This window comes from Macrotis lagotis, chromosome 6 (assembly GCF_037893015.1).
Source record: "Macrotis lagotis isolate mMagLag1 chromosome 6, bilby.v1.9.chrom.fasta, whole genome shotgun sequence".
NCBI classification, from domain to species: Eukaryota; Metazoa; Chordata; class Mammalia; order Peramelemorphia; family Peramelidae; genus Macrotis; species Macrotis lagotis.
In genome coordinates this window covers 187,115,643-187,127,943 of record NC_133663.1, presented here as the reverse complement: position 1 = coordinate 187,127,943, position 12,301 = coordinate 187,115,643, and the positions used below count along the sequence as shown (strand labels likewise).

The 12,301-nt window shown below is 34.3% G+C and overlaps 1 protein-coding gene across 3 annotated transcripts in view; it reads left to right on the top strand.

The window, feature by feature from the left end:
• RASA3 (RAS p21 protein activator 3) overlaps positions 1 to 12,301 on the top strand; it is a 299,007-nt gene that overhangs the window by 143,867 nt on the left and 142,839 nt on the right. For all 3 annotated transcript variants that reach the window (XM_074192117.1, XM_074192115.1, XM_074192116.1), the window contains exon 3: positions 5,289 to 5,392. In XM_074192117.1, coding sequence (XP_074048218.1) covers positions 5,289 to 5,392 — 104 coding nt within the window. The remainder of the gene's footprint in view (positions 1 to 5,288; positions 5,393 to 12,301) is intronic.

Genomic DNA, 12,301 nt, shown 5'->3' with positions numbered 1-12,301 from the left:
TGGCGCATTTAGAATATATTTCATTAACTCTCATTGATTTCCTTGAGGAGGAAACATTTAATCACTCTGGCGACTAACTTTCCATAGATGAGTCCCTTGGTACTTGAATAAGTTAATACTCTGATAATAGATCTGAATCTATTGCTGGGTCTGTTTATGAAAACTTTATGCCTTTATATAGTCCTTACTCCATGGATTGTGTTCCTTTGGTTGAGAATTATTTTTTTTTTTTTTTTTTTTTGTTTTTTGTTTTAGGTTTTTTCAAGGCAAATGGGGTTAAGTGGCTTGCCCAAGGCCACACAGCTAAGTAATTATTAAGTGTCTGAAGCCAGATTTGAACTCAGGTACTCCTGACTCCAGGGCCAGTGCTCTATCCACTGTGCCACCTAGCTGCCCCGAGAATTAATTTTTTAAAAATTGAATGCACATTTCTTTTACCCCTTCTGCCAATATGGATTGCCTATTCTCTGTTCCTTGGTTGGTCTGATATTATTTTTTTAAAAAGTCATTTTTTTTTTTGTTGATATGGTTTTCTAAACTTAATTAAGTTGATCTTAAGACAAAAGATGTATGTAGTTAACCCTTCCACATTGCTGGGTATATGTGTTTTAGGGGTATGACAATCTGTGATTTGGAAAATTCGCATAAAATTTTTTGGCCCTCCTTTTGTACCAGAGAAGAAGTTTGAGTTATGGTATTAAAAGATAAACTGTGTTGATATTATACAATACCATATATTTTATACATATCTGAGTTTCTAAATTTTTGTAATTTATGCTGTCCTTTGTGTGTCATTTGTGGCTTTTTCAAATCTCATAAAAATTCTCATTTAATTTCTTATAATGACCCACAATATATTAAAACTGCAATGGGGAAAGTCAATTTGGAAAGGATAACTGTAGTAGTAGTAATAATAATTAATATTTATATAATATTTACTATATGCTAGGCACTGTGCTAAACACTTTTTGAAGATATTATCTCAAGTTAGCCTTGCTAACTTGGTAGGGCTTGTGCTTTGAAACTCAGAATCACTACCATGGGGGGTAGACAGCCGGTGATGACTTAAGTGGAAGACAAAGTATTATAGTAATATCTAATCAGAAAGTTCACATAAACATGTTCAAACCATGTGAAGTGTTAAAAAACAAACAAACAAACACTGAATACATTGTTCTTATATGCTGCAACCAAACAACTATTTTGTGGTTTGTTGTTAAATATTAGTATGAGCTATTCATTTGTCTTGATAGTTTTCCATATTTATCTTGGACTAATTTCTCAGTACTTAAGATTTTATTGTTAATGGTGTTAAAAACAAGATTTCCTTGGTGAGAAAAATTAATGAGGCTCAATTCTTTCTAATTAATCTAATGAGCAATTTGTTCCAACATGTTTCCTGAATATTCACTACTGAGGATTTTATAAACTACAGTCATAATTGTCTTTTGTCATGATAATGTGAAACTTAGTGACCATTATTAGCTCTTTTTTTTGAGGAGTGAGAAAACTCAATTTTTGATTCTTCTTTTTCCTGATGACTATTAGCATTGGGTAAATGATCTCCTTAAATTGGGAAAGAAGAGTTCTAAAATATAATGAAATATGATACTTTGCTACAATACTGACCTGTTTTACTCATTAGTTATGTTGGGATTGCTTTCTATAGAAGAGAGAAATAATACAAGGAATTGGTACAAAAGTAGGAAAAGGAAAAAAAGAATATTTGTAATGTTTGAATTTTTCTAAAGAAAGGTCATTATCTAATACAATATTAATGTAACACAATGTAGAGTAATAATATACTGTTGTTATTTATTGAAATCTGAAATCCAGTATTAGGAGATTTGTCATATGATGGCATGTAATGTTATATTATCTAGGTTGGACAGTGGATGGAGTGCTGGGAAAACCTGAGTTCAAATCCAACCTCAGAAACTTTCTAGTTGTGTGACCTTGGGCAAGTCATTTAATATTTGCTACTGGAGAAGCAAGTGGCAAAGCCACCTCTAGGAACTTTGCCAAGAAAATCCCAGAGACAGTGGTCTTCAGGATCACAAAAAGTCAAACATGATTGAAACAACTAAACAACAACATGTTATATTACATTTATTATATTGGCACTATATTAGACATATTGCCTTTTCTTTAGAAAAACTCAAGCATTACAAATATTCTCTTTTTTTCCTCTTTTCTTATTCTTGTATTTGTTGTTTTTTTTAATTTACAAAGCAAAAAGATCCATTGGATTTCTTTACTACCATTCTTCCAAAAATCTTTGAGTTCGTGATTGTGTATTATAACAATTTCCCAATGTCCCTGATAAGGTCTGATTTTAAAGGTGGAAAAATTAGGTACATAGTAACTCAGCCAAGGTGATGTCGCTTGTTATTGTACATTCAGTGATGAATTTAATTCTCACTCATCCAGTGGATTTTTCACAAGATGTTTAATATAAAGTTAATTGCACAGTTAATTATAATTAGCTATGGAAATATGACCAACCTCTTTGGGTCTCAGAGACCCAGTTTCCTCATCTCTAAAATGAAAGGGTTGGACCTCATTGTTTCTTGAAATCCCCTCTCTGAATCTATTATCCCATGTTCCAAAAACTTAATTTATTATCACATAGATAATTACTTTATCCCTGGGTTTGTATTTGAAGTTTTTGCAACTTGGTAAAACCTGCCAGAGCTCATTTTCTCTTGATATAGCCTATAGATTTTTTTGTGTGGGGGATATAAGTAATAAATAAGTAAATTAATTTTTTTCTAAATACACAAAATGATTGTCTTGGGTCAGACACCCCCCAACTTATTCACATCATCAGTTTTATTCTCCATGAAGAAATGGTTTTCTAAACAAAAGTAGACATTTGATCCCATCCAAATAATCATACATTTTTATTAATTAACTCCAAAGAGATTTGATAATATGCTGTAAGTTCATGACTACGGAAGTTGTGTGTTGATATCCCAGTCTCTTTGGAAGATAAAGGTGATTTACATGGGGATGCAAAGAGTCAAAACCAGTTCCTATCCTCATAAAGACCTCACATTCTAATTGTGGAGGAGGTAACATATAAATAATTAGGTGTATAAAAGCTATATACAGGCAAACTCAAATGGAAGGTTCTAGTATTGAAGGGGACAAAGGAAAAGCTTGTTGCAGAAGATGGGATTTTAGCTGAGACTTAGAAAGAAGCCATTTCTTCCTGAAGGTGAAATTAGGCAAATAACTCAATTGGTAGAGTGAAGAAACATGGAATTTAGGGCTGGATAGTATTGAATTTACCATTTACTGTTATCCCTTTTCACATTGGGGCTTTGCCTATCAAGATTTGGCTATATCACAGGTCAACAGAGGAAATTAAATAAGACTTTTGTGGGAACTTTACAGAAACCACAGATGACATTTTTGAAGGCTAACAGATGACACATGAAAAGTTTAGAAACTCAGAAATAGATAAGAAATATGTATAGTATTATATAATATCAACATTTTATCTTTTTTTTGTTTGTTTTTTCAAGGCAAATGGGGTTAAGTGGCTTGCCCAAGGCCACACAGCTAGATAATTATTAAGTGTCTGAAGCTGGATTTGAACTCAGGTCCTCCTGACTCCAGGGCGGGTGTTCTATCCAATGTGCCACCTAGCCGCCCCCATTTTATCTTTTAATAGCATAATAATTCAGACTTCTTCTCTAGTATGAAGGAAAGGTTAAAACTTCTTAAGCAGATTTTCCAGTTCACAGGGGTTCAGGACTACTAACCCAATAATGTAGAAGGGATAATTATAGTTAAGATCCTTTATTTCAGGAAAAGAAGCTGGGACCCAAACCTAACAAGTTAAGTGACTTATATGGTAACAAGAGCTAAGATTTGAACTCTGGTCCTGACTTAAAGAAGGAAAAAATGTGCTTTTTTTTTTTTAACTTTACCACACTTGGAGAGGGATATTAATAGATTTTTAGTTGGGATATGTACATATAATGAGTTAAATCTTAGACATACATCTACTCTTGAAAGTAGTGAATAGATTTCATAGTTATTTAATGTTGGACCAGAATTTCACATATATATTCTCTGTATCTTTTTAGGGTAGGCATCTTTTAATCCTCTTCTTATGTTTGGCCAGAACAATGAAGTTTGTTTAAGCAGAGAAGCTCCTGGTTTTCAGCTTATTAATTAGAAATTGAGATTTATTTTTAAGTTTACATCTGTGGTGTTTGCTGCATTTGTTGGGTTGACTCATTGTTAGACAGATATCTCTAAAGGGTGGGAGGTTTTCACAGGCTTTCACACGGGGGCGATCATCTGTGACAGAAGGGAGAAACCTTTTCTAGGAAAAATAACACGGATGGATGTTTAAATGGAATAATAGGGAAACAGGAAGAATGTCAGGGATTAATGTCATGCACTTGAAATGTGTTACTTTATTTCTATTTGAAATATGTCAGTAAGACTGCTGGGGAAAAAATAACATCCCATAGAAACCTCTAGCAGTTTTTCATGTTATTGAAGTAATCCTACTTCCCCCTCCCCCTGCCCCAATAAACTTGAATGAATATTTTAGAAAGCTTTTGAATCAGCCGCTATACCAGTGTTTAGCATTCTGATCTTCTTGCAGCCCCAACAAATGTGGTAGTACAATTGTATTCATTCACACCACACTTAAATACTTGGAAACCATATGACTTTTAGATTACTGAAATGGAGATGAACTTCTTTGGGGGGGGTTTTCAGGTATTTATTTTCTGTAAAGTAAAAAAGTATTAATTAATTGCCGAGTAGGTGCCAGGCAATGTTAAGCACTTTACAAATATTATCTTATTTGTTCCTCACAACAACCTTGTCATGTAGGGCATATCATTATACCTATTTTTAAAAAAAGTAATGGTAACCAAGGTTAAGTGACTTGCGCAAGGACAGCTAGTAAATATCTGAATCTGGATTTGAACTCAGACCTTCTTGATGTGAGACTTAGTACTCTATATATACTGTCACTTCAGTACTTTGTAGATTTAACAAAAATATAACTAATTAAAAAATGTAAACTAAATGTCTTATCAGGTATAAAGCACATATTTTAAATATATGTCTGAGTATATGATGACTGACCAATAACAACATGAATTTAAAAGTTTTTCTATATTTATGCTTACAACCAATTTTCCCATACTTATTGTATTCATAATTTTTATTAATTACATTTCCATTAGTAATATATGCACATGTATGATATATGAAGCATACATTATAATGATGTCCATTTTATTGTTTTTTTCTAGTCCCTTTTACGGAGAAGACTTTTACTGTGAAATTCCTCGGAGTTTTCGGCACCTGTCCTTTTATATTTTTGATAGAGATGTATTCAGAAGGGATTCCATCATAGGTACGTATTCCATTATAGGTGTATTTTTTCTGTTTGTCAGTTTTCTTATATGCCTTTGTACTTATGATTTGGAATCAGAAACAGGGAAAACTATGTCCTAAGTCTTTCTCTTTTCTCATTCTGTTATCCCCATATCTAGGCAAGGAAAAGAATCTTGAATGAGAAAATAGAGTAAAATATATTTGAATGGTAATCTAGCATTTGAGAATTCATTGGGGCTTTAGGATAGGGCTGGAAGGTACCCCTTTGGTGGGAAAATGGGAATGGAAGGTGGATGGATAGCCCTGGTTTGTCCTCTTTGATTTCAGATCTTCAGCCCTCTATGGTGGATTGGAAAGACTTCTAGAGTGAAAGGAACTGAACTAAAATCCTAAACTGACTAAATAGATTTGACAATCATCACCACAGTTGGCAATTGAATCCATAGGAGTCTCTGAGATCAAATGAAATAGTATAAAGGGAGAAGAGAAGGGGGCCTAAGAGTCTTGTGGGATACCTATGATTAGTTGGTACAGTAAAGGAGACTGATAAAGAGTGTGGTTAGAGAGGCAGGATGGAGAAGTGTCACAAAAAAGCTAGAGAGAAGAGAATATTAAGAAGACCATTTAAGAATCTATAAGTAAGTCAAAAAGTTGAGAAATAAGAAAATGCCATTTTATTGGACAATTGATCATTGGTTACTATGAAGATACCAGTTTTGGCTGAATGATGAGAATTGAAGCCAAGCTATGGATTTAAGAAGAGAATGAGAAGAAAGGAAGTTGAGGAGGCATCTGTTGTAGATAACCTTCTCAAGGAGAGAAAGGCAGGAGAGATATGAGTCAATAGCTAGGAGGGAGAATGGATGGATGAATTGAAGATTAGTTGAGGATGAAGAAGAGAATTTCATCACTGAAAGTATCCAGAGATTCTTATTAATGAGGTCACACTTTTACCAAGGTAGTTGTGAACATGTGTTTGAATTAGATCCAGAAGGAATCTTAGAGATTCCCTAGATCTAGAGTTCTTCACCCGGGGTTCATGAATTAAAAAAAAATTAATAACTATGTTTCAATATATTTGATTTACTTTGCATTCCTACATATTTTACCATATGTATTTAAAACATTATTCTGAGAAGAGGTCCATAGACTTCTCCAGACTGACAAAGGAGTCCATGTAATGATAAAGATTGAGAATTCCTAGGCTTGGAGTCAGACTTTGATTCAAATTTATACTGCCATTTGGTTGGTTGGTTGGTTGTTCTTTGTTTTCAAAGAGGAAAAAAATGACTTTATTAGGTTAGGTCTGACTATAGCTGATCAGACCCATAAGAGCTTGAAAGGTTCTACCACAGGTCAGACACATAGTTGATGTGAATATTTTGGGTAGATTCTCTAAGTTTGTGTATCTCACATTTCTTTTCTGATACTTCAATTCTGCTTTTCTTATAGAGCACATCTTTTTTGAGGGCATGCCGTGCTGAGCAGTCCTCTGCCAGTGTCTCCCATGTATCAAAATCAATTCTAGAGCTCTTCAGAGCCTAGCCCTGACTTTTACTAGAAATGTGAATGCAGGCAAGTTGATGAACCTGTCTGAGCATCAGTTTTTTCATCTGTAAAATGGGAATGCAATACTTCTAGTTTCTACCTTAGATGATTTTGATGAGACTTAGATGAGATATCTATAAAAGCATCTTGCTAACTTTCAGTCTCTTGGTATATATTGCTTATTATTGTTGAAAATGAAAACAAAGGCCTACAAAAGTGGAATAATTTGCCAAATGTACCCACAGTCAAGACAAGAACCCACTAATCCTGACTTTTTGCTCAGCACCTTTTCTGTTACAGTCCCAAGGTATATATGATGCTTCATCAGTTATAAGATGTTTGGTTGTATTCCTTTTGGTTGTAGACAAAACTAACCTTTTGGTCTGAAGAGATAATGCTATTTGTAAATGTTAAGATAAATGAAATATTTAAATTCTAATTTGCATATAGAGACTGTGGAAAATTTTACCACTTAAGCAGTTAAGTCTTGCCTGGAGAATGGTTCACTTTGGAGCTGGGGGCTGTGTCTGGAGAATTAACCAGGAGGACATTGTTTCCTTAAGTACCAAGAAAGCTTAAAGGAAGAACCCTAGATGGGTTGGAAATAGAGAAATAAGACTTCTGTCAGTCATGAGATCCGGTAGTTATATCTTCCATTCATTCAACAAGTATTACTGAATGTCTGTTGTGTGTATGGCATAGACTGGAATATACCAGCATTCTAAAAGATTGTTGTATGTTATAGATCTATTTGGTGCTATGGATGATTCATTTATGATTGACTGTTTTCATTCAATTCAGTCCACATTTTAAAAATGCTCAGTATCTACAAACCCTTATGCTAGGCACTGAATTCATAAAGGCAAAAAAACAAACAAACAAACCATTATTTGCCCTTAATTCTACTAGAGGCAATGGTTGATTTACTATTAAAGTTAGAGAGTATCAATCAATTGTAAAGAAATTATCAATGCCCATTTCTATGCTAAGCACTAGAAATACAGAGAGAAACAAAAATTATTCTCACTCACAAAGAATGAATGAGAGCTTTTAAGGACATGACTCAAGGAGTCATTAAGCTTCTGGTGATGCTGATGTTTGTCCTTTGTTCTCAAAGAAGACCATGACATCAGAGAAATAATGCCATGACAAGAAAATGAGATGCATTTAAGTGAAGGGGTGCTATGCTAAGTTACCAGCCTCACTTTTCCCCCCAGAGCCATCTGGGTCCAGTGGCCAGATATGAATCAGGATGACTGAAGGTGGCCCTGATTGTGAAGCAGTTAGGGTTAAGTGACTTGCTCAAGGTCACACAGCTAGTAGTCAAGAACTCAGGTCCTCCTGACTCCAGGGATGGTGCTCTATCCACTGTACACCTAATTGACCCATAGCAGGTCAGTGAGTAGAACACCAGACTTGGAATCAAGAAGACTTGTCTTCATGTTAGAAACTTAATAGCTATGTGACTCTGCATAAGGTGATTAACCATGTTTACCTCAGGAAGGTTCTAGTAAGTAGCAATAAAACTATCCAGTTGTCAAAGAGCATATGGGTTTTCAGACAACACCATAATGGAGTTCCATTATCTTTTGCAGAACCTCTCTTTGGGTAATGCTTGAGTTTCTAGTACAACCTTGGACCTTTACAAATGTAATATATTTTTCTTTCTTGTAGACTTGGTTCCATTCAAATGGCAACTAGGCAGGACAGAATATGATTTTCACTTTAACCTCTCACTTTAACCTCATCAGACTATTTATTCTTTGAGGGAAGAGTTTAACTTTTGCCTTCTCTTGTATCTCAAGCTCTTAGTACAGAGCCTGGTGCATAGATGTTCAATAAATGTTTATTGACTGACAAGTTTCATCTACTTTACTCATTTGACTAAAGAAAAGTCTGTCTACTATTACCTTCATTATATATGGAGGAGGGAGAAATATACCCAGAAACAAGTTGTCATTGACTGTCACCAAGTGTTCCCCCTGGTGAGAGAATAAGCAGGATTGTTCATATTCTTCAACATGCCAGGAATCAGGCTTTTATTTATTTATAACCTGCTGAGATTGTGAACTCTCAAAGTGGCTATGGTTCTCTATATAAATAAAATGTCTGTATCCAAGCCCTTTGTCTGAGAAACCCTTGAGCAGATGCCTTTGGTTGGGGGTGTCTATGTGAAAACTCCCTGTCTGCTGAGATAAAGATCCCAGATGGTTTTGAAAAATTTTGTAATCTGAAATTGCATTTGTGCTTTGTGAAAAGCACTTCTTTGGCATTCAAATTCTTTTACTTTATTGAGGTTTTATTTGTAGTGTGGACACATTTTATTTCTTAATATATAAATATATGTGAGTGTGGTGAGGAGTGTTTCTTCATATCCTTTCACTGTTTTATATTGATTTTAGAATAAACTCAGGGATTCTAAACTGATGCAGTGTTTCTTTTTATTCTAGAAAATGTGACTTAATACATCATTCCAATGAATTGGAGGTCAGCCTTAAAGTTTCAGGGACTCCAAAGTCACCCTACTAGTCTGGGAAAATACTGAGAAATGCAGTCTATTCCAGATTTGGTTTTCTCTTAGTCTTTTTTTTTGGGCGGGGGGATATTTCTGAAAATAGGATTGGGTCCAGGTCCTATAGTAGAATGGGTTCTGGATTTGCAATCATAAATGAATTCAAGACCCAGATTTCCTTTTTACTGTTTGTGTGCCCTTGGGCAAATCTCTTAAAATGTCTGAGTTTTGGGCATTTATGTATAAAGCAAAAAGGCTAATACTTTCTAAGATTCCATTCATTTCTTGGACCTGCAATCTGTTGCTTAGGAGAGGCAGAATAAGGTATAACAAGTATACCTTATTACATTTAGAATCAGAGACTAATGCTTGAATCTAAAATCTTTGTATGGTTACTTACATTTTATACCTCCATGAGCAAATTACTTCATCTCCTAGACCTCAGTTTGCCATCTGTAAAATGAGCAGAATTATGAAGTCGTCTTCCTGTTCTAAGATCCTGCAATGAATTGAGAAGTAGGAAAATGTTATTTACTGAGTCTCCTCACTTGTCTCGTCACTCCCCCCCGCCCATATTTTTAATTTTGTTCAGTACTTTTCCCATCCAGGAGAAAAGTAATTTAATAAAGAATTTTCCAGTAAGTCCTTGATGAGTTATCCCTCTTAGAAATATTTATATTTAAAAAGAAGAAATTTAAATAGGATAATGCAAATCCAGATGATGAATTTCTCTTGGAATTTTGGGCAGCATGATATTTCTGGAGAAGGGAGTGGTTTAGGAAGTGGTTCATATCTTGGTAGATAGAAAACATGAAATGAGGTTAGGCTTGAAAGAGAAAGTGGGCTCAGGTTTCCAACCCCATTCCTCCCTTATTGTCATGCAGACTCAGGAATATCCTTGTGTATGTGGTAATATTAGAAGACAAAAATGTTTCAGAGCTGTATCTCTGAAGGAAAATATAAAATCTGAATATAAATAGGTATGTATAGTTGTATAAAGTTGAAATATTATTCCTAAAAATGATGAATAAATAACTAAAAAATAGAAATACTCTTTTAAGTTCTTTTTTTTAGGTTTTTTTTTTTTTTGCAAGGCAAATGGGGTTAAGTGGCTTGCCCAAGGCCACACAGCTAGTTAATTATTAAGTGTCTGAGACCGGATTTGAACCTAGGTACTCCTGACTCCAGGGCTGGTGCTTTATCTGCTGTGCCACCTAGCCGCCCCTTTTAAGTTCTTTTAATGACAACTCTAATTTCAACAAGACAGGTAGAAACTTGAGTTTTAGCTATCTTTTTTCTAATTTTTGGCCTATCAGCAAATAATAAACTCATTTGGGACATTTTAGAAAAATTCTTAATTTTTTTATTAAATGGAATTCTATTTTTTTTTTGTTAAAGGCTAACCCCATATCACTTCATCTAGGAATTCTTAGATCAAGCAATATGAGTATTTGAAAATAAGATATATACATGTAGATATATAAGTAAGCTATACATATATATATATATATATATATATAAACAGATATAATATGGTACTTTTAAAAGGGCTATATAACATCTATTATTATTATTATTATCAGTATTATTGTAGAGTAGCTAGATGGTGCAGTAGATAGAGTGTTGTGCACTGAGTCAAGAATATCTGAGTTCAAATTCAGCCTCAGACACTTACTAGTTGTATGACCTTGAATGAGCCATTTATCCTTTGTCTGCCTCAGTTTCCTCAACTCATTATTATTCTCAATGGGGATAATAAGAGCACATTTCAGAGTTGTGAAAAATCAAATATGATAATATTTGTAAAGTGCACAGTGTCTGGTGCATAGTAAGCTCAATTCCTTTCCCTTCCTCCAGTTGTCATCACTAAATTCCAGGTCCTTTGGGTTTCTTTATAGTTGCTTAATTTAGTGGAGAAGCTGAGAACAAAGAGAGCCATATACAGTAAATTAGCTCATTTTGAAGTAAGATGACATGAATTTTTAAGTGATCCCATTGTTCCCTTCCTGAAATGCCTTTTTTATTTATGGTGTTATGTTTTAAACTGGGAATCGCAGTTTCATGTTTCTGTGTATTTCCATTGTTACACTGTCTTTGGTGGCCTGGTAAATGACTATACAAATTACCATAATTCAGCAGCTGTTGATTGCCAAGATAATACCACCTAAACTGTAGCCAAGGAATGTAATTTGTCCTTGAAGAGCTATATTCTGTAATATATCAAAGAGTGTTTCATTGGATTTATGAGAAGGAAAACCGTCCCTTGTCCTCAAAAAAGTTTTTTTTTCCCAGACTGAAATTCAAATGTGGAAAGCATTTGGAAAGGAAATTCTAAAGAAGTCTTTCTTTCATCCATCCTATAGAAATATGAATTGTGGCTTATATGCCTATATTCATTTTTATAGAACTGTTGATATTATTTATTACCTAAATTCAAGTTTTCTAGTTTGACTGACATGCTAAAACTTTATTCAGAGTTAGAGGGTCAATTTTAGATTTTATTTCCAAATTAGTTCTAATCCCTAGGAAGAATTAATTTGCTTTGCTTGGTAGAATTAAGAATAAATGGACAAAAGCTGCAGAGAAGCAGATTTTGACGTTCAAGAAAAACTTCTCAATTCTTGGAGCTGTTCCAAAATGGAAGAGCTGAATTCTTTGTCCCTAGTTGTGGTCAGGTAATCAATTGATGGTCATGAACTTTGTAGACAGGGTTCTTTCATGGGACTAAAGTAATTCATTACAGTCATTTTCTTCTTTTTCTGTTGTGTACTCATTTCCTCAGCCCAATACTAATTTACAGCACTTCCAAAGATTTTTGTTTTTTTTTTTAGGGATACCCCACTGGGACCTTTATTCCTCCAAGGTCTT